Source organism: Chrysemys picta, chromosome 13, assembly GCF_011386835.1.
Source record: "Chrysemys picta bellii isolate R12L10 chromosome 13, ASM1138683v2, whole genome shotgun sequence".
NCBI lineage: Eukaryota > Metazoa > Chordata > Testudines > Emydidae > Chrysemys > Chrysemys picta.
Window position 1 is genome coordinate 44,996,189 of NC_088803.1, and position 23,094 is coordinate 45,019,282.

Genomic DNA, 23,094 nt, shown 5'->3' on the forward strand with positions numbered 1-23,094 from the left:
CCCCCAGTTGGAGAACCCCTGTGCTAGAAGGTATGCTATGGAAACAGAACAGGAAAAATCTGACAGTATTGCATCCAAAATAGCCGAGAAGACAAATATAAAGTGGCAATAATAGTATGCTAGGCTTGGTTATGTACTTGCAAAGCAGACAGTGAGCACACAACACTGAGGAACCAACAACTGGCGGAATGGGCTCTGGCCTATCTTAATTCCTTTCTGGCTGCCTTCTGAGGGCCTGTCTATAAAACTCACACAGCCAGTGTACAGTTGTCTGGCAGACTTTGAGTGACTCAGTATATTTTTGCTTGTTGTATACATACAATATTGCTATTGAACTATTATTCCCTTGTAACAGTGTAGACTTGTAGTGTATAGTTTTGAGTAGGAGAAAAGTGATTTGGGGCCTATCGAGGATGATAAATTTGACCACTCCATCCCTAGGATCTGGCAACTCCTACATTAAAAATTTACTCTGAATTCATAATGCAGCAACGTTGAAGCAGAACTCCTACTGAACTCAATAATGGTGATCTGCTTAAAAACTGATAGCACAATATGGCTCTTTATTAAGGATACCTGATTTCCTGCTTCAAATTTTAAACTCTGGACCAGATCCTCCTTGCTGTGCTCACAGCAAACCCTAGTCAGCCTAGCGTCTTTAAGTCACTTTTGTGCCTAAAGTCATTTGTGTGCCAGTCGCAGTATCCAGCATAAACCAGCTTCAGGGTTGCTGTAAATTAAGACAGCTGCTGACATCCCCCAGAGGCTATTCAAATAGCTGTGGGTCAGCTAGATACAGGGGGGCCCTGGCTGCTCTCTACCTTGGGGGCTGGATAGAAGGGGCACGGGAGGCACTCTGGAGACTCTGCACCAACCAGTACTTCTCCTAAGCAAAGGAAATCATCCATTAGCTAGGTAAACTATTTAGGACTGCTTTGCACAGTTGGCATGGCACAAAAACAGCTTTACCACAGGGGAGAAATGGGCCCATTAGATCCAAAGCAAACCACTGAAAATGGTGAAAAGTCTACCACCCTCCTTCCTTGCTCCCTCTCCCATGAATGGCCTCACCCTGTGAATAAGCCAACCTTTCAAAGCAGTTAAAAATGGTTTCACCTAAACCTATTTCTAAGTCTGGCCAGCCTACTAGTTAAAACATTTTTTAAAAACATGTTCCTAGACTGGTTAGGAACTAAGAAACTGGGTCCCAGGCCAGCTTTCTATAACCCAAGGGTTTAATGCCACGGTGATAGAGAAAGCAAACAGGTATAAAAAAAGAACCATGTTACTATGGTAACTGTGGTTCATAGTGTTGTCGCTCCCTAGTCACACTTGCAGGATGTTACCCCCAGTGCCATGGAGCTTTAGGAAATTTCTGGAAAGTAGTTTTTGTTGGAGGTCACAACAAGCTCAGAGCAGAAAGGGCTGCACAGCCCCTATGGCTTCAGTTCCCTCTGTTAACCCCAAGAAAGGTGATCAGATATTGCAAAGAAACATGCACTGACTCCAATGGACTTGGAACTGGGCTGCAGGTTAATGCATGGTGGTCTTACAGAAAAGATACTTGGCAGTACAGAAAGGTTATAGGAACTGTTTGTGCTTAACTTATTAGTGCCTCTGTAAATTTGGGGATATGCTATTTCATAAGTAAATTAAAAAGCAGAGTGTCTCTTCCCCTGCATTCAGTGCTTTCCCTCTGCTACAGAACAGTGAAGAAAAGAATCAGTAGCCTTCAAACTGACTGCTACTCTAAAGGGCATATAGGATCTCATGACCTGACTGATTTCTTACAAACTAGCCAACACTCAGCCACAATTTTATTTAAAATAAAAAAAATTCACACACAAAAGCACTACCCTGCTCAGGAAGAGCACAAAAGCCTACTAAATATAGTCAGTTCAAGTTAGTTGGTCCACAGCGCAGCAAAATGAGGAAAATGTATATTGAGTTTAAAAAGCACAGAATTAAGCTAGGTTTAAGAGAAAAGGTACAAGTTTAAAAAGTTTCTAATCACTAATTTGAGCATTGCAACTTTTATCACAAGATACAGTATGACTACAGAAATTTTATCAAGTAGCAACATTTACTAATCTTTAGTTGAAATATAATTTCAGTTGTATGAACAATCTCCATGTGTAAAAAAAGCCACAAACCCTAATGGATTTGAGTTGCTTTTACAAATGTACTAACAAAGTCTCTAATTAAAATTTCATAGGTTTTAAGTAGAAAAAAATATTAAATTTTAAATAGGTAAATTTTCTTTTGTTGCATTATACACACACACACACACACACAGTCTTTCTTCTATATAAAATCTCATTGAAGTTTGTGTTCCCACTATATTGAGCACTGTTAAACTAAGAAAAGATCTAGTTTTGTGTCACTAACACACAATATTCAATATGCAACTTTAGTATCACAGAAAAATGGCATATAACAGAAAATACTAAACAGGTGACATCTTATATTCTGAAAAACGACACAAAACAACATATGATTAGGATTAGGTCTGAAATGCCAAATGGACCCTTATGGCACCAGAATTCAGGATTTCCGACCAGTAAATCATTAGTGCAGTTTCTTTAATGCTACATTTTGCACTTTTCCCCCACACTGAAGGGTGCGTTAGGATTTGTCTACACTGGCACTTTACAGTGCTGCAACTTTCTCGCTCAGGGGTGTGAAAAAACACACCCTTGAGCACTGCAAGTTTCAGCACTGTAACGTGCCAGTATAGACAGTGCACCAGCGCTGGTAGCTACGCCCCTGGTGAAGTGGGTTTTTTAGCTGTGCCATGACTACACAAGCCATGTAGGCAAGCCAGTGTAGACAAGACCTTATTTTATGAGATTGATTCACTGATTCCAATGGAATTATCTGCAGAGTAATATGGCACTTGACTTCAGTACAGTTGGCAAAAATCTGACAGTTAATGATAAGCTGTGGGAACTCAAGAATGAGACAGCACCAAGAATCTGTGGCCAGTACCAAGAGACAAGATTATCGAACCCTCTTCTAAATTCTGATTCCTGACTTTCATTTAAAAGCCTTGTTTGTAAGCAGACATTTCAATAAGATATAAAAGAGGCACACAAAGCATTACATAGAAAATTAAATGCAAAATACTGTTTTTAAATTAAAGAACAGCCAAATAGTCCATGATGTCATGCTTAATGAGTATTTTTGAAGCATGATTAGGCAACATTTTAAACATGTTTAGCGATGTAACAACTCCTGTAAACATACGAGGAAGTATCTCAGTCTTACTTCTACAATTCTATAAAGTTCCTCTAACATCTTCAAGGAAGTTTTTCTTCTGAATTTCAAAATACATTTCTACTTTTCTATGAAGCTTTAATGGTCTACAAAATTACATGTTAAAATGCACATGTGGTTACAGTACCCTTCTACATAGAGGTTGTTTTCCTTTGTATTGTGATGGTGGACGAAAAATAAGTAAGCCACATAGGGCTAAATTCTTCCCCCAGTTATTGGCATGTAACACTCAATTTCATATTTAAGGACAGAACTTGGGCCTCAGCAGGTAAGTACACTATTCAAAACTATGACTTTTATTGTGAGTTTTAAGATGCTGTTTGATGGATATAGTTAACTTTAAAAGTACCGTTTTAGCTTAGCTATCCAATAACTTTTTAACAGCAGTTTATCAAAACAAGTATTTTTATACAAACATTCATTTATACTTCAGACTTCAAGTAATAAAACTTCCATCTAAATCAAGTTATATCATTCAACTGCCCAAGACAAACATAACACCAACTTTGCTAGAACAAGCCATTTTGCTTAATTATGGGCTTGGTCCCAAAAGAGGTAGAGTCCATGAATCAAACCACTAAATTCCACCCAAGTAGGATTCACTAACATGTCAATCTCCCGCAACATCTGCGACCTTACCTAGGATAAAAACTATTTTATACAAGTGTTCATTAAATACAGGAATGAGCTCTGAATGTTAGGAGGTTATTTCACTTGAAACAAACGTTCAGCCCAATGGAACTAACATGTTAGTGAAGCCCCAGCACATAACCTTCAGTCACAAGAATTTGTAACTTCTCTCCAAGTTTTAATTTAAAAACTACCTAATATACAAATATGCCTTTAAATAACAAATATAAGAATAAATATATTTCAACTTGGAGAGAAGTTTTAGTTTGCTTATTTCACTTAGACCTATTAATTGATATAGCTGTATTCACTATTATTTCTCCACAAATGCTGCCGCTGCCATAGAAGTCCTCATGCTTCCTCTTGCTGAAGCTGTGAACTCCTCAATTTCAGCATTCAATTTACTGATTACCCATTCCAATGCTTCACGGCCCTGCAATTAAAAAATACCAACAATTATTGAACAACTTATTCAAACATTTATGAAGAAAGGAAAGGTTTGTAAGTAAATGGCCAGGCATCATATTTTCTTGAAGACTAGCTAGAACACAACAGTTGAAACTGGCCCTAGTTTTTTTTTTTTTTTTAAAAGGAGAAATTCTCTGTACAATGATGCTGTCAACATCAAGGACGAAGCTACTGACAAAGAGGAAACAGGGCATTCTCAAGAACAGGACCAAGGCTTCAGAGTTTACTCCACAGGAGATTAAAATTATCACAAATATTACAGCCTTCAGAATTAAGTGAAAACTCTCTTCAGTTTCTCTCTCCTACAACTGCAATAAAAACCACAAAGAAGATGACAAGAAAAAAGGTATAGAAAAAAGGAAGAGAAAAATCAGAAAATGAATAGTACAACAATGAGAAAAGAGAACATTCACATAAAAACAGTTTAAAAAAAATTCACGTGACTGACAGATGGGAAAGCAAGGAGGAAAATTAGGTCTCTAGCTGTTCATAGATTTGATTTCAAATTCTTTGGGAGACACTCATAACTAAAATGATGGGCACTATTATAAAAACCATAAGAGAGAAATATTAGAGGGGCCATAGATAAAATTATTATAAATGGCAATACAATTATCCAGTTTTGTCTTCTTGTCTCTGGCACCAGCAAATATAATGGATTATATTTTAGGGCTGAAATTTATCCCCATGCAGGAGGCCCACACAAAGCCTTACAAGTCCCTTATTCCCCATTTTAAAAGACAAACTATACCTAAGTTGTCACATGAAACAATGCGCAGAGCATCTTTGCACCGAGGTGAATACTATGTGAAGTAGTATTTTTTTAAATTCGGTTTATATTTACTGCCTTTTCATTTTGTCTGTCCCAAAGTTCTGTATTCTATGACAATATCAAAAGCTAGGGGTGACTAAGACCATTCATATAACTAATAAATTAAAGTTTTAGCAAACCAAAGTTGAAGAATTTATTTTCTATAAAACTCAAGATGTAAATTAAATGAGACCTCAACACACACAGTTTCAACAAATAAAGCAAACAACAAAAGTATCAAGGAAATAAGTGCAGCTTTTCATTTAAAAAAAAAAAAAGATTTTCTTTAGTTTAGCAGTGCTTAAATTATGATCTGCAAAGTTGCTTCTGTCAAACCTATGCTTCCCAACTGCTGTAGCGCAGTCCATGACCTGTTTGGATTTCCAGAGGCTAGCTGACCAGTTGCACTAAAAGAAGCAACTTTTTGCATCTGCTTCACATCTGCCGGATGTAAAATTTTGGATGGCACTTGAACTGGAGGAATAGTAAACAGTAAATAGTAAACATATAGAACAGAACCAAAGTTCAAAGTGACCTGGAGATGCTAGCCCAGGCAGCATGGGGATAATTTGGTATTAATAAATATACAGTCAATGAGGGGAAAAAACCCTAAAGGTTCACAGAGAGATGTGATCAAGCAGCCACACCCATCATGCTAAAACGTGCTTATTTTCATTTTGTCATCTTAAACGTTAGGACAATATTAACAAAGTGCTATTGTTACGCTAGGGAAGGTGCAGAATCAGGATTGAGAGGTTGAGCGTGGAGATGTCTATGACAGGATCTGTATTTTAAGAAGTGATTCACACTACGATCCCTTTTGAGAAGCCCTGCTCTATTTTTTTCAAAAGTAAACTAAATGTAATACGAATTAAAAAAAAAATTTTTTTTTTATTATATACACAACTCCACAAATCAAGAAGCCAGAAATCATAAAGAACATATATGTAGGAGTCATACTTACTTTATTCGCATTGGAAGAGATAGTGTTTTCCATTAATCCTTCTAGATAACTGCTGACACTGACACCTTTCACAGAGATTATTGCTTCTTGAGTCAAAATGGTTCTGAGTAAAGAAAAAAAATCACTTTATTTTTTTATAAAAATAGCTTCCTCCCCCCTTCCAAATGCCCTACTTCCACAGATCTACCTGGCAAAAAATTTTCTCTCTCTTGCTTCTAGAGTGCTGGAACAGAAAAGCATATACACACTCCCCACAATGGCTAATTGTTTTGAAATGGACTATGTTGCTGTGAGGCTGGGTGTGCATGATTCTCTGTTCCAGCATTCCAGAAATAAGATACAGTAATTCCCACCCACCCACAAATGTCCCTTACTTCTTCTTGAATCCTTTAATTCTCCATAGTAAAGGGTAAAAGGGAGGGTCAACATGGATCTGCAGAGGGAATACATTCAAAGAACAAAAGTCACCTCTCTTTCTCCCTTATGACATTGCCAGGACATATTCCCACTGAGAGAGACTAACTAGTAGCAACAATTTTCCAGGAGGGGGCTGTGGAATATTACTAGCTACAAAATGATAACACAGCTCTCCCAAAAGGAGCAACTAATCTGATCTACAATTACTTTAGTCGTTCTAAAAGAAATCCAGATGCAGACAGAGGTGTATGGTCTGTGTGCACTCAGGTTGATGGAAAGAGGGGGAGGGAAGAAAAAAAAAAAGAGTAGAGACCCATGAAATTCCTTTTATTTTATTAAACAGTTTTTCATTTTATTTTCCTGCAATTTTGTGTTATTTAATTTTATCCATTTTATCGACATGGGGAAAGGGGTGATGGGTCTTGCCAAGGGAAGTCACAGAGCAAGCCTGCCCTGCACTCACCTGGCAGTGGCATCATGACGACAGAGGGGCGGCCGGGCCAAACCTGAAATGGCACTGAGAAACCATGCACCAAGTCACAACACCCCAGAGCAAGGAGATGGGCCCAGCCCCATGGGACAGAAGCCATAGCTGCAGGTGAGTTTTTTGCTTTATATGTTGTTTTTCCATTTTATTTCATATTTGTAAAAAACACAGGACTCTGGAAATGAGAGACAGTTGGGAGACCAGGGATTTTTATACCATTCATTTTAAAATGCTGAAACAGAGGGGCATATGCTCACTCCCTGAACAGCTGCTTTGAAATGGACTCCACTGTCATATGGAAGGGCATGCAATCTCAGTGGGGATTTGCGGAAGCAATGCCATTAAGGATAATGTAAATTTATTTTCCTCTTCTAAGGTGCAATCTTGAAGACAAATATACATGTGCTTACTTTTCTGGCTCTTGAGGATGTGGTTTATAGATAAGCCTTTCATCTACTGATACCAGATTTGTAAATGAAATCTATGGAATAAAATGAGTTAGATTGTCATCACATAAATACAAAAAAAAAAAAATTCATTAAGAAGATGAAATAAACACAACTAGAACAACCTAAGACCTTAACACTCAAATATCTGATTTTAAACACCATCTTTCAATGTGGTATTCTAATTTATTATTCTAAAATTACAGCTGAAATACTATTTAACAAAACTGGCATAAACATACACAAAAGAAATAAATCCTAAAGTTCAAGCTTGCTAAACTACTTTTTCTTCTTATGTCCTTCAACATGAACTGTCAAGGAGTGTCGGGGGGGGGGGGGGGGGGAAGAGGGATAGCTCAGTGGTTTAAGCATTGGCCTGCTAAACCCAGGGTTTAACAATGACCATGTACAAACGATATACAGTACTGAGCAAAGTACTACACATTAAGGTAGCAGCAATACTACAAAATAATTTTTGAAACAAAGTGGGATGCTTTGTATATGCTAATCACTAATCATTTCTAGTGCTGGTGTTTCATAACAAAGCTGGCAAAAAAGTTCCTTTACTACAATAGGCTGTTGAGAATATGAGGTATGCTATTTTCAAGATAAAATTTTCTCTTTCAAACTGTTTATACAATTTAAACATGTTAGTCAACTAATGACTTTTTAGCATTATTGATTAAAGAAATTACAATACTTACGTTACTTGACTTAAGTTCCATTGTTTTTTCCACAGGGTCAACTACAGAGTGTTCCTGAACATATGTCTTTGTTCTACAAGCACCGATGAGCTACAAGAAAGACACCCAAGATTATACACACAAACACACTGCAATAACTATTCTGAAAAGTTTAAAGATTTGTATTTACTTTTTTCCTTTCATTTCAACATACACCTCTACCCCAATATAACACGAATTCTGATATAACGCAGTAAAGCAGTGCTCCGGGGGTGGGGGGCGGGGCTGCGCACTCCGGCAGATCAAAGCAAGTTCGATATAACGTGGTAAGATTTTTTGGCTCCCGAGGACAGCGTTATATCGAGGTAGAGGTGTACTATGGAATATCAAAGTAAACATTACTATACTGAATAAAGAGTAAGAAATGCAACTAGCCTTAAAATGACAAAGTTGGTATTTATTTCCTGCTTAAAATAATAGGTATAATTTAATTCAATTTATTTAAAAGAAGACCATCGGTTTGAAATCTATCAAAGAAAAAAAGCTAAAAGTCCCACTGTTCTTCCCTCTGACAGTTTTAAAACCACATGCTCCTATTAAAAAAACTTCTCACCCATTATGCTGCAAAAAATGATTATGCAGGGGAAAGGGTGAATTTGTCCATAGACAGTTGTCAAATGTGCAGGGAAAAATAAAATAATTTTTCTATCATTCTTTTCAGTTATAGCAACTGTGTTACTTTTAACAACTGTAGGTAAAACAGTTTATATTGAAATGTGATTTAAGTTAACATCCTTTTAAACTTTGGAAAAGTATGCAACAGTCTAAACTATATTATCTACTGCTTACAAAACAGATTTCTGTTCAACATTTAAAAGTAATATCACAAAAAAAACAGAAGAATGCTATTTTCTCAACTAGATGAGAAATAACTGGCATGGTTTCCCCAAGTCCAACCTTATTCTTCCAGAACATAAAATAGGAGCACTAGGTATTAAAAGGAAATAATACTACTCCCTTACTCCCAACCTTTGTCTGTCTTGTCTAGTCAGACTGAATTTGGGGCAAGAACAGTCTCTGACCATGTGTATCTAAAGTGCAACAATGGGATCCAATCTTGATTTACGGGGTATTTAAAACTGATAATAAGGAAGCATGTGGTTCTTCCACCAAGCTAATAAAGAAACTCATCATGAGGAAAGCCATGGTACTACATTGGGAATGATTTATGTACCTTTCAGGACCAAAGTATACTACAAAACTTCTTCAAGGATCAAACCACAGTACAAGAATGTCAGTGTGTCTGACAATCCAATACAAATTTGCCATTTTTAGGAATAGGACACCTTAAGAGAACAGCTGTTAACCAGATTACTTGAAAAGCAGCAGCAGTAACCAAGCAATAAGATACAAGAGTTGTTGCTGCAAGCAAAGACATGAAAGGTCATATTGGGCTTTATCTCCACCTGCCTACACAAAGCAAGAATTAGACAGAAGAGCAGCTTCTGTGCTTGAGGGTGGGTAAAGTTACTGCTCCCTCCTAGTGCCACAAGGACATAAATAATTGTAAAGGAGATAGGGACGTGGGATGGCACTAAGGAATCGTGAGGTACGTATGATCCCCCAGGCCCTGTGTTGTCCCAAAAAGAGCTGGATTGTAAATTATATACAGTTTTGATTATTTATAAAAATGAGATAACTCATACGTACTTTCTCAAGTCTTGTAATAATGTACTTACTGATTTTACGATAGAAGGCATCCCCCATTCTGTACTGAGCAGTCTATGGCTATGCAACTTTCCACTGGGGTCTACGTGTCTGTCTAGTACATCAACTCCAATCACACTAGGGTTCATGGGATTTGGGTATTTCTGCATAGCAGCTGTTGTAACGGTTTCCCAGGGGTGGCTGACAAAATAAATCAAAATTAACACATTTATAAATTACATACATTAGTTTGTCATACTTCCTATTACATCATAAAAAAAGATGCAGTTCACAGTTTGCTTTAAAAATACAGGTACAAAACATATTCCGTTGAAACCATACCTAAACAAACCAAACAATTAGTTGTGAAATACCAGAGTAGCGTAGATTTCTTAATTATTGGCTTTATTGTAAAAGAGCAGTTCTCAAACGGTGGGTCATGACCAGGGCTGGCTTAGACTTGCTGGGGCTTGGGGAAGCCAGAGCCCCACAACCCTAGACAGCGGGGCACAGGTTACAGGCCTCCTGGCTGGAGATAAAGCCTGGGGCGTGGGTTTTGACCCCTTCCTCGCCCAGGGTGGTGAGGGTCAGGCTTTGCGCCCCCACTCCACCCGGGGCAGTGGGACTGAGGCGGGCTCAGGCTTCGGCCCCCCCCTCCTGGGGTCGTGGAGCAATTTTTGTTGTCAGAAGGCGGTCGCAGGGCAATGGCGTTTGAGAACCCCCCGCCCCACCGGAATGAACAACTATGTAAGGCTCTAGCCCGCACCCACAATCCGCGACGGGCCCCCGTCCCAACGCCCGCGGGTCGCTCTTCACACCGGCCCGGCTGGGGAACAAGCCCCACCGGGGTCGCTCACCCCCCGCACAGCGCGCGCGTGGCCCCGCGGCCGTTGCCCCTCTTCGCCCAGCCCTTACTCGAAGACATGCTCCGAGGTCCAGATCTTCATGGTGCCGGCGGTGACCGGCCCGGGGCGAGGCGGGGCGGGCGGTGCTGCGGCCGCGCGTCTCCTCCTCACGCGGCGCCCCTGCCGTCCCTGCGAATGGAATGGAGGCCAGAGCCGGCGGCGGCCCCTGCGCCTGCGCCGTGAGGAGAGTTAGGCCCTGGTGGGGGTGGGTGGGAGACTCCCGTCTCCCATCTGACGCTCTTGCGTCAGTGTGACATCAGAAGGGAAGCGCCACTCGTCGGAAGGGCACGCAGCTGGCCACGTGCTGCGCTGGCTCCCCTCCCCAAGCAGACGCGCCCGCCGGCGACTGTCTCGTGACATAATTGCACTCAGGACGCATGCGTACCTATAGGCCGGCTAACCCCGCAAGACACCCCCCCCTTCGTGGGTGTGTCTCGCGCATGCGGCTGCGCAGCCTTGGAACTGACTCCCACTGAGTCAGAGAGAGTGTGTGGCTCCCTCGCTGGGCTGGCTGGGGGCGGTGTGCGGGGGGAGGCGAGTGGGCCCAGCGTGGGGGGACGGGACACAAGTACCTTTAGCACTGCACTGAGGCGGGAGGGGGTGCAGTGTAAGGGACTCGCTGGCCCTGCGCTGCAGAGGCGGGCAGGCAGCACTTGTCCAGTCCGCGTAGGCTGACCAGACAGCAAATGTGAAAAATCGGGAGGGGGGTGGGGGGGTAATAGGAGCCTATATAAGAAAAAGACCCCAAAATCGGGACATCTGATCACCCTAAGACCACGCTTTGCAGCACAGCTCGCTCGCTCGCCCTCTTACATAGCCAACCCCATTGTCCTCTCGCAGCAGCGTTATGTGCAAACAAGAGGCAATGGTAGGGTTACCATACGTACTCTTTTTCCTGGACATGTCCGGCTTTTCGGCAGTCAAACCCCCATCCAGGGGGAATTGCCAAAAAGCCGAACGTGTCCGGGAAAATGGCGGCTCTGCTCCTTCCTGACTCTTCGGCTCTGTTTAAGAGCCGGGCTGCCCGAGCGCTACCGGCTTCCGGCAGCCCCGTGCCTCCAGACCCTGTGCCGCCAGAGCCCGGGAGGGGAAGTGCCCGGCTGGGGGCGCAGGGTCTGGAGGCACGGGGGCTGCCCGAAGCCGGTAGCGCTCGGGCAGCGCAGCTCTTAAACAGAGCTGAAGAGTCGGGGAGGAGCAGAGCCGCGGCGGCTGGAGCCTCCAGCCGCCCGGGCTCTGTGTAACTAACACAGTGTCAGTTACACAGAGCCAAAGAGGAGCAAAGCCTCCAGCCTCCCCCCCGCCCCCCGGCTCTGTGTAACTGACATATGGTGTCAAGTATCAGGTGGTAGCCGTGTTAGTCTGTATATACAAAAACAACAAGGAGTCTGGTGGCACCTTAAAGACTAACAGATTTATTTGGGCATAAGTGAGGTTTTTACTCAAGAAAGCTTATGCCCAAATAAATCTGTTAGTCTTTAAGGTGCCACCAGACTCCTTGTTGTTTTTGTAACTGACACAGTGTCAGTTACACAGAGCCGCAGCCGCTGGAGGCTCTGTTTAAGAGCCGGGCTGCCCGAGAGCTACCGGCTTCGGGCAGCCCCCTTGCCTCCGGACCCCAGCCACCGGCCGGGCACTTCCCCTCCCGGGCTCCGGCGGCGCAGGGTCCGGAGGCACGGGGGCTGCCCAAAGCCGGTAGCGCTGGGGCAGCCCGGCTCTTAAACAGAGCCTAAGAGGAGCAGAGCCTCCAGCTGCGGGGGCTCTGCTCCTCTTCGGATCTGTGTAACTTATACAGTGTAAGTTACGCAGAGCTGCCGGAGCCCCGGAGGGGAAGTGCCCGGCTGGGGGCGCAGGGTCCGGAGGCATAGGGGCTGCCCAAAGCCCGAGCGCTACCGGCTTCACGGTTTGCTGGGCAGCCTCCAGACCCTGCGCCCCCGGCTGGGTGCTTCCCCTCCCGGGCTCCAGCTGCGCTGGGGAAGCGCCGGCTGGGGGCGCAGGGTCTGGGGGCTGCCCAGGAAACCGTGAAGCTGGTAGCACTGGGGCAGCCCTTTCCCCCTGGCTGGGAGTGGGAGGGAGGAGGGGGCGGAGCTAGGGTGGGGAAGGGGTGGAGTTGGGGCGGGGCTAGGGGTGGGGAAATGGGCGGGGCCAGGGCCCGTGGAGGGTCCTCTTTTTTTATTTATGAGATATGGTAACCCTAGGCAATGGGGGTGTTACCTACTGCAAAGTTAATGGCTTCCACCCATGGTGCATAGGTAAAAGTAGCAATTACGATGCAGAAGGTTCCTTTTAAGCAGGAAGGTGGCACGTGCTCTAAAAGCTTGTAGAGAAACATCAGATTGAACGGGGGAGGGAAAGCACAATTATCCAATTAAATTTATACAAAAAGCAAACGACTACAGGTAGTAGTAGCACCTGCTTTATTTCTAAAAGTGAATTAACTCCTAGCCATTTAAATATTACATTCAGGACAAACTATTTCCCACCACCTCTCTACCCTGAGCCTTAAGACCTACACTAGTGTTTTTTTTCTTTCCAGTGTCACAGCAAGTTCTCTACGTTAGTGTTTAATACACCCCAGTCCTGTTCATTCTAATAAACTGAATCCTAATCGGATTTTAAAAAATCCAGCCATCTCAAAAAAGCACAAGTAGTCAATAGTCCAGAGTGAGAATGTCTTTTCTTGGAAGTACGAGTTTAGTGTTCAGCTGCTTTATAAACTGGTGGGAAAATCCTCCTTGAGTTCTTCTTAACCCATGGATGTTTTATTATTTCTTTGAGAGACAGCCTCAAAGAAGGAGTGCGCTTAAGTGTTTTTGAAATAAGGTCCTTAGCACCATCAGGCATCCATGTGGGAAATGTGAATTTAACCTGGGGGGAGGGAGGTGAGGGAAAAAAAAAGAAGAGAATATTAGTTCCACCAGGTAACAACAGGTATGATGCAAGTACAATGAATAGTATAATATCACCTAGGAGCCTGCGTCATGGACCAGGACCCCAATGCACTAGGTGCTGTACAAACAGAATGAAGGTGTTGGGGGAAGATAGTCTTTGCTCGAGAAAGCTTGCAATCGAACTATAAGACAAACTGACACAGGAGACAGCACTGGTCAGCACAATAGACTGTGGTCTCGACCACTGCTTGGTGTCTAGTGTGCTAAGTTTTTGTAGTCTTCACAGCTACAAAAAGTACTGCTTAACGGGTAACGAGTGATGTAACAATATTACCAAAGCCAGGCAATTCCAGGATAGTAAATTAGTGTCTTAAAAAAAAAAACACGACGAAAATGCAAGCGTGTTACTGACAGTTAAGATTTGGAATGCATACAAGTCTGATAGCGTATAGTTGGGTTATGATGACAACAACTGAATTTCAATGAAAAGTAAGATTCTTTGTGTGCTCCAGAATTACACTGCAACATCTCCTATACCAGATCATTGTCAGAGCAGCCACAGACTAGATCTAATCACAACAACTTTATCTGATATACTTTTAACCCTGATTAATGTGCAAAATAAGATCGATGTTTCTGGCATAATACACTTCCAATTATCTGTGATACAGTGTGCACATTACAGTCACACAGTCAAGGACACTAGCTGATAGTGTTCACTGGAATAAATTGGTTGGCTGCTTAATTTTAAAGAGACATTTTGTACTGAGCAGTGTGGAAGACAGAATTAATGAAGGAGAGTAATCTTCATTGAATAAGGCCAGTATTAGAACCAACTGGTACACTTTGTATCTGTATCCCTAGTCTTCAATATATTTATCTACATTTGTTCATCCCCCTCCACCATGTCAATTTTGCAGATAGAAAAGATATTACAGCCTCAGTCTTGCTCCCCTTCAAATCAATGGCAAAATTCCATAGATATATGGATACAAGACAAGGCCCCAAATCTATATCCAAGATGATCCACTGTTTCAAATTAGGTAGTTTACATCTTGTCACCACTTTTCACCCCAAACTCCTTACAAAAAAGGAGCAGCTGTCTGAAGCACATCCAACACTAATTTAGATTTAACAGTTTTGCCATATGTATTGCCAGTTGAAGTGCCACAGTATGTGTTTGTGCTATTTTTAGTAACTAGGTAGCACAATTGATGAGTGCTTCAGTAAAAGGGAGTGCCTCACATTACTATTTAAGGACTCTTGTTGATTTAAGAACGAGTCCATGTGCTCTGAAGGCATCTTTATCCAACCCTGCTCAACTACAGACTTTGAAGAGGGAAATGGTAAGGGCAAGAAAAAGTAACCAGGATTTTCTCATAATAAACAATGTTATTTTGACATTGTTCTGAAGATTTTAACTGGGAATGTCAGGGATCCTAATGAATACAGAGATGGTATCAAACAAGATGCCCAGTTCTCTGTAATGCACTCTGACAGTGCTTTAACCAGTCATGTTTAAGGCCAACAAAATCAAAACCCAAGCAGTGTCTGATTCTAAAGAAGAGACTTTATTGGCCTGGTTATCAGTGGTGCTGACAGTTGTGGGTTCCTAGTCTAATCTTTTATATGATTAGGTTATTTGTAGGCTTGCCAGAATTTGATTTTTATATAATTCAATAAGTATCAAATGTTTAAGCTTTTTTCCATTTTTATCAATTTAAATTTTCACAGTTGCAGAAAATTGGGGCGGGGGGGGAGAGAAAAATCAGACAATTATTTAATGACAGATGGCGAGATTCAAAAAGTTTAAGTGTTATAACCACTAAAACACAAAGTTGTCAACATCAGTCAAAATATACAAAGTAAATATCCTTAAAGCACAAAGTTCTCAAGCAGCATTTTTCGTACTTTGCCTATCTGTAAACTTTGATCATCATCAATTAAGCTATTATTTCATTAGTTTGTGCGTACCATGAAATCATCTTTCCCTGATTTAAAAAAAAAAAAAAATCCTTCGGAGCCTAATTATTTGTTTGCCTGTCGGAGGTGGTTTTCTTTGCTCTCAAAACCAAGTAACCTCTTCCATGGATTTAGGAAAGCTTACCTCTGCAATTCTTTTGTATGTTTCATTGCGGGTGGGTGCTTCAAATGGCGCATACCCCACAAGACACTCAAAACATAGAACACCAACACACCAGACATCAACATTTTCATCATGGGTTCTCCCATCAATCATTTCTGGGGCAAGGTAATCAGTCGTGCCACAAAATGTTGTCCTCCTGTTGAAAAAATAAATCACCAGTCATTTTGTTGCATTAAAATAAGGTAGAGTAAATTTATCAATAACTGATTTACTGCGCACATCCACACCCAATTTAGAACTTTAGGGGCCAGATTTGGACCCACTAGAATCAGAGCTGTTTTGAAGATCTTGCCCGAGGTAGGATGTCAGCTTTGTGGCCTAGGTGTGGGGAAAGTAGATTAGCTTCTGTCTCCATCCTAGGAAGTGCTTTACTTACCCAGCAATTAACCTTCTGACCAATTAAGGCCCAAACTTTCAAAATTGTGTATGCAAGCTGCGTGACTCCGTGCATATAGTTTCTTAAGTTTCAGTCTAAAGGAGTAGTTTTGATTAGGGACTAGACATAACTCCTGAAGCCAGAGATCTAGATTAGGTCAAACAGAAGCTACATGAGGGGTTGGGCTACAGAGTCAAAAACATTCTCTTAGTGCTTCATGAAAGACAAGAGGCACTTATATGGCTCCATGACAGTAATATTACAGACTATAGTCTGTGTCGCAAGAATCTTCGGAAAAAAATAAATATTCTAATATCTAAGAAAAGCCATATGCACTGTTTTGCTTTCTTTCCTCAAAGTGCCAGTCAAGGTGTAGAGATAGCCAGCCTTGAAGGAGAGCTTCTCTCAGCTGTTGGTCCTGGGGCTACTGACAAACCTCTCTGCTCATGCTGTCTCAGGGACCATGTAGTGGAAGCAAAGCAGGACACAAGGACTATACTTTTCATGCCTTTGTAGAGGCCAGGAGGATTCATTTCAGTGTTCAAGGGACCACACAACCTTGAACCAATCCTGCTCCTCCTTGCTCACCATCAGTGGTGTCACAATCCAATGATTGTCCACAGTTCATTTCTTTGGAGACAATTATGTGGCATCAGTGAATCAAGATGAGAGGATTAGGATATTAGACAGATTTTTACCCAAATGTTGTCAGTGGAGGAGCTGTAAATACAGGATAGTCAAATAGAGACTGAGTCCATATAGTAGTGGTCTTACAATTGAAAAGAGGAGTCAGACTCACCTGAGTGACGGAGCATGCACGGACCAGCCAAAGTCTGCTAACTTCAGTTCCCCTTTAAGTCCTAGCAGGAGGTTTTCAGGCTTGATATCTCGGTGGATCACTTTCTGAGCATGGCAGTATATCAGAGCATCAGATATTTCTTCTACATACTGCAGAATGTGCCACACCCAAGAGAATTATACAGTCAAACACAGTTTATGTAGTGGTTTTCTATAGGAAATATGACTTAGCCATTTAGTAAGTTAAATACAAACCTTGTTGTGGCTCAGCAGTGAGTGATTTGGTTTGATATTTACCATGTTTGTTTGGATATTGCTTGTAAGAGTTGCGTAGAAAGCTAATGATAGTACTATATAAAACCAGGGATGGATGTACTGAACCTTTGAAGATTAGAAAGAAGCCTTGCCACATCTTGGCAATTCCTGGCTCTATCCAGGAACTGGAACGTTGGCAGTCACGCGAGACACTTTGTGAGCAAGATATTTCCAACTAGTTTTACTTAGGCAAGATGATTTGTTCTGCATACAAACCCAGAGTGTATGCCTACAGTGCATACATTATAGTAGTTCCAAGATGAGATTCCATTCCCCTTCACAAAACATAAGCAGCATCAACGCTTTACTCACCGTGGCAGTTCTAGTCTCCTCAAAATGCTCATGTTTTTGCAACTCTTTGTACAGCTCCCCTCCTGGAGCATATTCCAACATCAGGTAGATCCGTGTTCTGTCGTGAAAGTAGTTATAAAATCTCAAAATATTTGGATGCCTAAAAAAGCCAGAAAGGACACGTTTGGTAGCTGAAAATCAAACAAGTATCACAACACTGAAGCCAGATGTTAAGCTAGTTTCTTGATTCCTGCCACCACATTCCTATTCAGTTGGATCAGGAGTGTTATGAAAGCTTGCACATGTGGGAAAATAATAATCCCATAGTTTAGTTGGTCTAGTGATTAATTAAATGGATCAGGTACGTAAAAAACAGACGATACATTAACGTCAGTTGTCCTATTGTCCTTCTGTTAGTAATTAGCATTGGCTGCTGATTTAACAGGAGTAGAAGCCATGCTGTAGAAATGGTGCTTGTTATTTCAGAGGTCTGGGGGAAGAAGGCCAGAAAATTCCCCCCAGGGTTAGTGTGATGGATTTGGAGCGGCTATGTGACAATTTATGAATGCTGTATGTGACCTGGCTTTTGGCATGTTTACTGCACTGAGTTTATTTGATAATAGGATTGTCAGAAAATGCAGGAAGCCAGGACAATTGCCCAGAGAAGAGACTTTCAGCAAGCACCCAGGAATATGGACCTTAATGTTACTACCCCCACTCTTCTTGAGCTATCTGAACTGGTTTAACTAGGCTCAGAAAACACAGGAGAACAATAAAACTTGGGGCTGGATAAAGAGTCACTCAAGAGAGGGAGGGTGAAGCCAGGCTCCAGAAGTTGAGTGTCTGGGTAGGTCTCTGCTAAGGGACAGCAAGTCTTTAAGGCTAGACAGATATGTAGGTAGCCCTTTTATTGCTTTAACAAACCTTTGTCTTATGCTTTGTTCATGCTCTTAAGATTAAATTCTTTCCACTAGTCACAAGCTCCCAAAAGGGAAGAACCACAGGTACCCAAACCTACTTGGACCTGTTGGGGTGAGCACAGACAATACACAGGGTATTGTCCCCTAGGAGTTGGTGGGAGAAGGGCACAAGGCCTAACACCTGACGGGGTGCACTCAGCTCAGAGGCACAGTTAGCCTTGTAACTGCGACAGTCAGGAATTAGGTTAGTCAGAAGCATGCTGAGATTGGCACAACTGAACCACATTAGAAATCAAGACAACAAGCTCAGCATCTCAGCTTTCCCAATGAGATCCTCTTTAGTTCACAACTGAACCGTGATCAAAATTAGGACCCTCAAGATTCTAGCCTTAAGTAGACAACTGAAAAAGGCAAAGGAACAATTTCTTGAAGGCATGGGTGGAGAGTGAGGCCCACCAGCAGCACACCATTTTGTTTGCTGTATATTTCTTAGAGGATAGCAATTAGTTTGTAGGGATAGATCTCAGAGATTTTCCTCACCCATATGACAAACTAATGAGCAGGACTACCTTCTTTCCCACCTCTCAAGTTCACCAATTCAGGTTAATTTGTTTTTGAAGTAAGGTAATCACGTTTTCCACTTCTCTGTATCACCAAAAAGGCAACTCAGAAGACTGGCTCCAGTTTGTTGAGCTTGCCACTAGGGTGGTCTAGAATGAACTACAGTCTGGCTTTTGCTAAAGTGGAGGGTGCCAAGACTAAGTCAGCCAGGGATACCAGCATTCCTCAGGCTATAAGTCCCACTCCATGGTTATTTTATTTACTTTCAGCACAGGTTCTTACCGGAGATGACTCAGAATTTCTATTTCTCTTCGGAGCTGGTGCTCCAATTGTGATTTCTCCAGGGCAGACTTGAAGATGACTTTTAGGGCTAGGATGAAGTGGGTATTTTGTTCACGAGCCAAATAAACGGTTCCAAATCTACCTTTCCCAAGTGGTCGCCCAATTTCAAAGTCATCAATGCCCCACATTTTCCTGCATGCAGTACAAGAGTCAGTATTAAAGTTATAACATTAGTAATTCCCAGTAAATGGAGAAATATCCGTCAAATTCAATCTTAGTGTAAAACAGATGTCACTGCACCTGCTTAGCCCTATCATGAAGATGTCAGTATATTTCAACATGTTTAAGTTTCCTATTGACTACATTTAGATATTCAATAGAATATAAAGTGAATGGGTAGACAAAGTTACTGATGACAGTCAACACAGCCTAAAACAGAGCCTTTCCCCGGTGTAAGCCCTCCAGGCTAAAACAGTCCTACTATTTTAGCAAAGTAAAGGTATATAAATAAAGTCTTGGTAGACTCAATTCTAATCACCAACTTACTTGAAAAAATAGGGCTCAGGTTCTCAAGGTCAGACATGCACCTGTATGTTCAGTTGTGCTTAATTTGTATATGCAAATGGAGAGTTGGATACTTGACTGCCCATTCATGCTCACATCTGCCATGATTTCACATATACGTCTCTGCACTTTTGCATGTGCACATTTCTGAAAAATCTAGGCCTTAGATACTAGTCTCTACAATGTAAGATATAGAGAGTTCTAAATATCTTAGGGGAAAGGCCCTTTAAATATCTGTATCTTTTAAAACCAACTCGGGAAATCGGCAAGACAATTCTTACACAGAAAAAAGCTAGTAGTTTTGTAGTATCTAGAGGCTTGGGATGATCTGGAGACTTATACAGCAAACAATATTAATGCTCCAGAAACAGCATATTGAGATATTTTCTGAATAGTTACCTGGGCAGCTGAGAAACAGAGGTACATTTGGTGTCCATTTTTGAACCATCTTCCTCATCTATAAAACAAATGCATCAGCTTTAGAACAGAAATTGTGTCTTTTTATGCTGTAGCTTGTAGAGTGGATCTGAGAGCTTTTGGATGGATGAATGGGGGAAGGAAGTCTTCACTGAATAGGAATTCTACAGTGAAAACAGACAGCCCTAGGAATGTTTGGTCATAGTGTTAGACATCATGTCACCCATTTATTGTGGTGGCAATAAAGTGCAGTTTAAAACAATAGGATGAAGATGGAAGAGGTGGGAGAGTAATGACCAGAGCCCAGAGGAAAAACAGTGATCACTATCTCATGATGGAAGGGGACTGAAGAAGCTGGCATGCCCAGGCAACTCTTGCATCCTTGAATAGGAAGATGATCACTGAAACTACCAGCATGTTTAACATAAGAGTCAAGGGGGAATATCAGAGCGTCCCTAAAGGAAAATTGCACCTAATTTTATTAATCAGTCTAAAGGTGTGTGGAGTACAATAAGCATCAATTATCTCTGGGCCAATTTCTGCCCCTTGGCACATGGAGCTCCAGCTGACTAGGAATAAACACACCATTTAAAAAAAAAGTTTCAAGGGCTCATTTGTATCTTTGTAGAAGGTCCTATGTCTTTTGTACCATTAAATACGGAGAGTTCTTTTTAAGGCTGAACTGCCCTTTATGTATTACTGACATTTGTATTGTTTCTGTATTTCTTTATCAAATAAGAGACCATGAACTGGGAAGCAACACTTCTTTGCTCAGGAACCCACTGAAACCGAGTTATTGACAGGGTGGAGCAGCTTATCCTTGCCCGCTTTGTCGGAGCTCAGCTAGGTTACTTTTGACCAGGTGAAAAAGCACCCTTATTTCAGTTACTTCTGCTGTTGTCACCTAGCTTACAGGTTTTTTTAAAAAATGAACGTATTTCACAAGCTTCTTGGTGCACATAAACTCCTTAACAGTGAAAGTTATAGGACTAGTGCCTACATGTGAAGCTTTCAGAGCCAGTCAAGTCTCAGCCAGATTTTTAAGGGAAGTAGAGAATCCTGTTTCACCCTCACACCACGAAAGAAGTCACTGGCCAAATAACTGCTGGATTACTCCTTGACCAATTTCAGCTCCACTACCTTGACTCTATATTTTTTGAAGTTATGGTTGAGACTTTAAGCAGTTCTTTGGCAAGTGGGTGACCCCTTTAGGATGTCTGGGAACTGGAAGATTCCCAACTCCACATAACCTGTGGGATGGGTCCAGCTATGGTTTGAGTAAGTAACATACCCTTTGACTCTGATCCTGCTTTGGCTTTGCTTATGATATTCTTGATTGTTGGAGAAGATGGCCCCTTGCAGGAAAACACTGAAATGCAGGAACTACTCAAATATTTTCTCATGTTCTTCTGGTCCACATCTGAGCTGCTTACAGTCATTGGCTTTGGAGACAACTTCAACAGTGAAAATCCAAGAGATAAGGTTAGATTAAAAATTCTTTGGGGCAGGGACTATCTTTTTCTTCTGTGTCTGTATAATCCACTGCTCTCGTCACCTGGCTGTTCTCCATTGCCCCTCTGATTTAAATGCCTGCCAGAGCCCAACCCCCACCCTAACATCTCACTTACAGGAAGTTTCCTATTAGCATGGATATAAGGGGGTAAGAGGATGAAACTAGAATTCTTTGGCCTCCATGCTGTTCTCAGAGGTGGTTACTGATTTTGGGTGCCTAATTTTAGAACAGCCCCAATTTTTCAGCACTCTCCCTATGAAAATCAGGCCCTTTTAAGGTGTCCCAAGCTGAGTACCTATAATCACATTGAAATCTTAGGCTATCCTTTGCAAGCTGCTATGTTCCTTCATTAGTCACCATGAGCATGTAGCAATTTTACCCAATCACTTACACCTGGTAAGATAGTTAGACCAGATCTCATTTAATCAGACACATGCATTTCACAAGAGCTGAGGCTTTAACAAGAAAATAGGCACACCAGTCACACATAAACCTGCTCTAACAAGTACTTTATAGATATCAAACAGACCAAAGCTTGGCCAGAAACTAAGCTGCACTTCTGTAGTTTTAGATAGACACGTTATTATTTAAGAACATTTTGTAAGAGATTGCCCAGAGGCATTAAAACCTTCTAAATTAGCATTTTAGGATTCATTAACATATGTATTGAGTACTAAGTTTTATTTCTAATACAATAGCAAAATATACCTATATTAAAACATAGATGTCCACAATTAAGGGGTTTTGTGTGTTCCAGGACCCCTGATAACTTTCTAATGAAACCAACTAAAATAAAATAAATAGACCAGATTGGCAGCACGCCACTGGCTCAGGGCACTACAATAAGGCTGTAGATCTAGAGATATGCCTGAATCTCAGTTCTGACCTTCAGTAGATTCTACTCTCTCTCCCCTCACCAGCTAGCATTGGAAACACAAATTAGTTCTAAAAGCTCCCTTTATATAGAAGGCCAGGGTCATATGACCTTAGGCCTTAAAGTCAGACTCCCCACATCTGATTTCTAAATTGTGAAACTGAGGCACAGAGGGAAGCAGTGACTTGCCCAGGGTCACACAGTAAGTCAATCACAGAGCCAGAAAAAGGATCCAAATCTTGTTCCAGGCCTGTGCCTAATGTTAATATAATATAATTAGATTTAGAAATGGGCCAAGGAATGAACAGCGCTTTAGGGAAGATTGCTTTGATTCATTACAGAGGAATAAATTACA

At 41.6% G+C, this 23,094-nt stretch overlaps 2 protein-coding genes across 6 annotated transcripts; both read right to left on the reverse strand.

The window, feature by feature from the left end:
* Nucleotides 1-1,799: 1,799 nt before the first annotated feature.
* PRELID3B (PRELI domain containing 3B) lies at nt 1,800-10,981 on the reverse strand. The gene is given in 7 exon segments (XM_005302955.5): nt 1,800-4,270; nt 4,273-4,339; nt 6,150-6,252; nt 7,464-7,534; nt 8,204-8,293; nt 9,922-10,090; nt 10,805-10,981. Coding segments are annotated over 7 exon segments (621 nt in total). The 5' UTR covers nt 10,837-10,981; the 3' UTR covers nt 1,800-4,181.
* Nucleotides 10,982-12,919: 1,938 nt separating this feature from the next.
* LOC101941316 (aurora kinase C-like) lies at nt 12,920-22,813 on the reverse strand. Of its 5 annotated transcripts, none has more exons than XM_065566068.1 (8): nt 22,574-22,804; nt 21,644-21,806; nt 20,335-20,392; nt 19,372-19,563; nt 17,630-17,768; nt 17,004-17,107; nt 15,790-15,964; nt 12,920-13,659 (listed from the first exon to the last, which is right to left on the reverse strand). In XM_065566068.1, exons 2-8 carry the CDS (start codon nt 21,789-21,791, stop codon nt 13,486-13,488), a joined length of 990 nt encoding a protein of 329 aa, XP_065422140.1. In that variant the 5' UTR covers nt 21,792-21,806; nt 22,574-22,804; the 3' UTR covers nt 12,920-13,485. The 5 variants fall into 5 exon arrangements, with proteins under 5 accessions (XP_065422140.1, XP_065422139.1, XP_065422138.1 ...); XM_065566067.1 differs by lacking the exon at nt 22,574-22,804 and adding an exon at nt 21,981-22,115 and having other exon boundaries at nt 12,932-13,659; nt 17,004-17,152; XM_065566066.1 differs by having other exon boundaries at nt 12,934-13,659; nt 17,004-17,152; nt 22,752-22,813.
* Between the last annotated feature and the right edge of the window lie 281 nt (nt 22,814-23,094).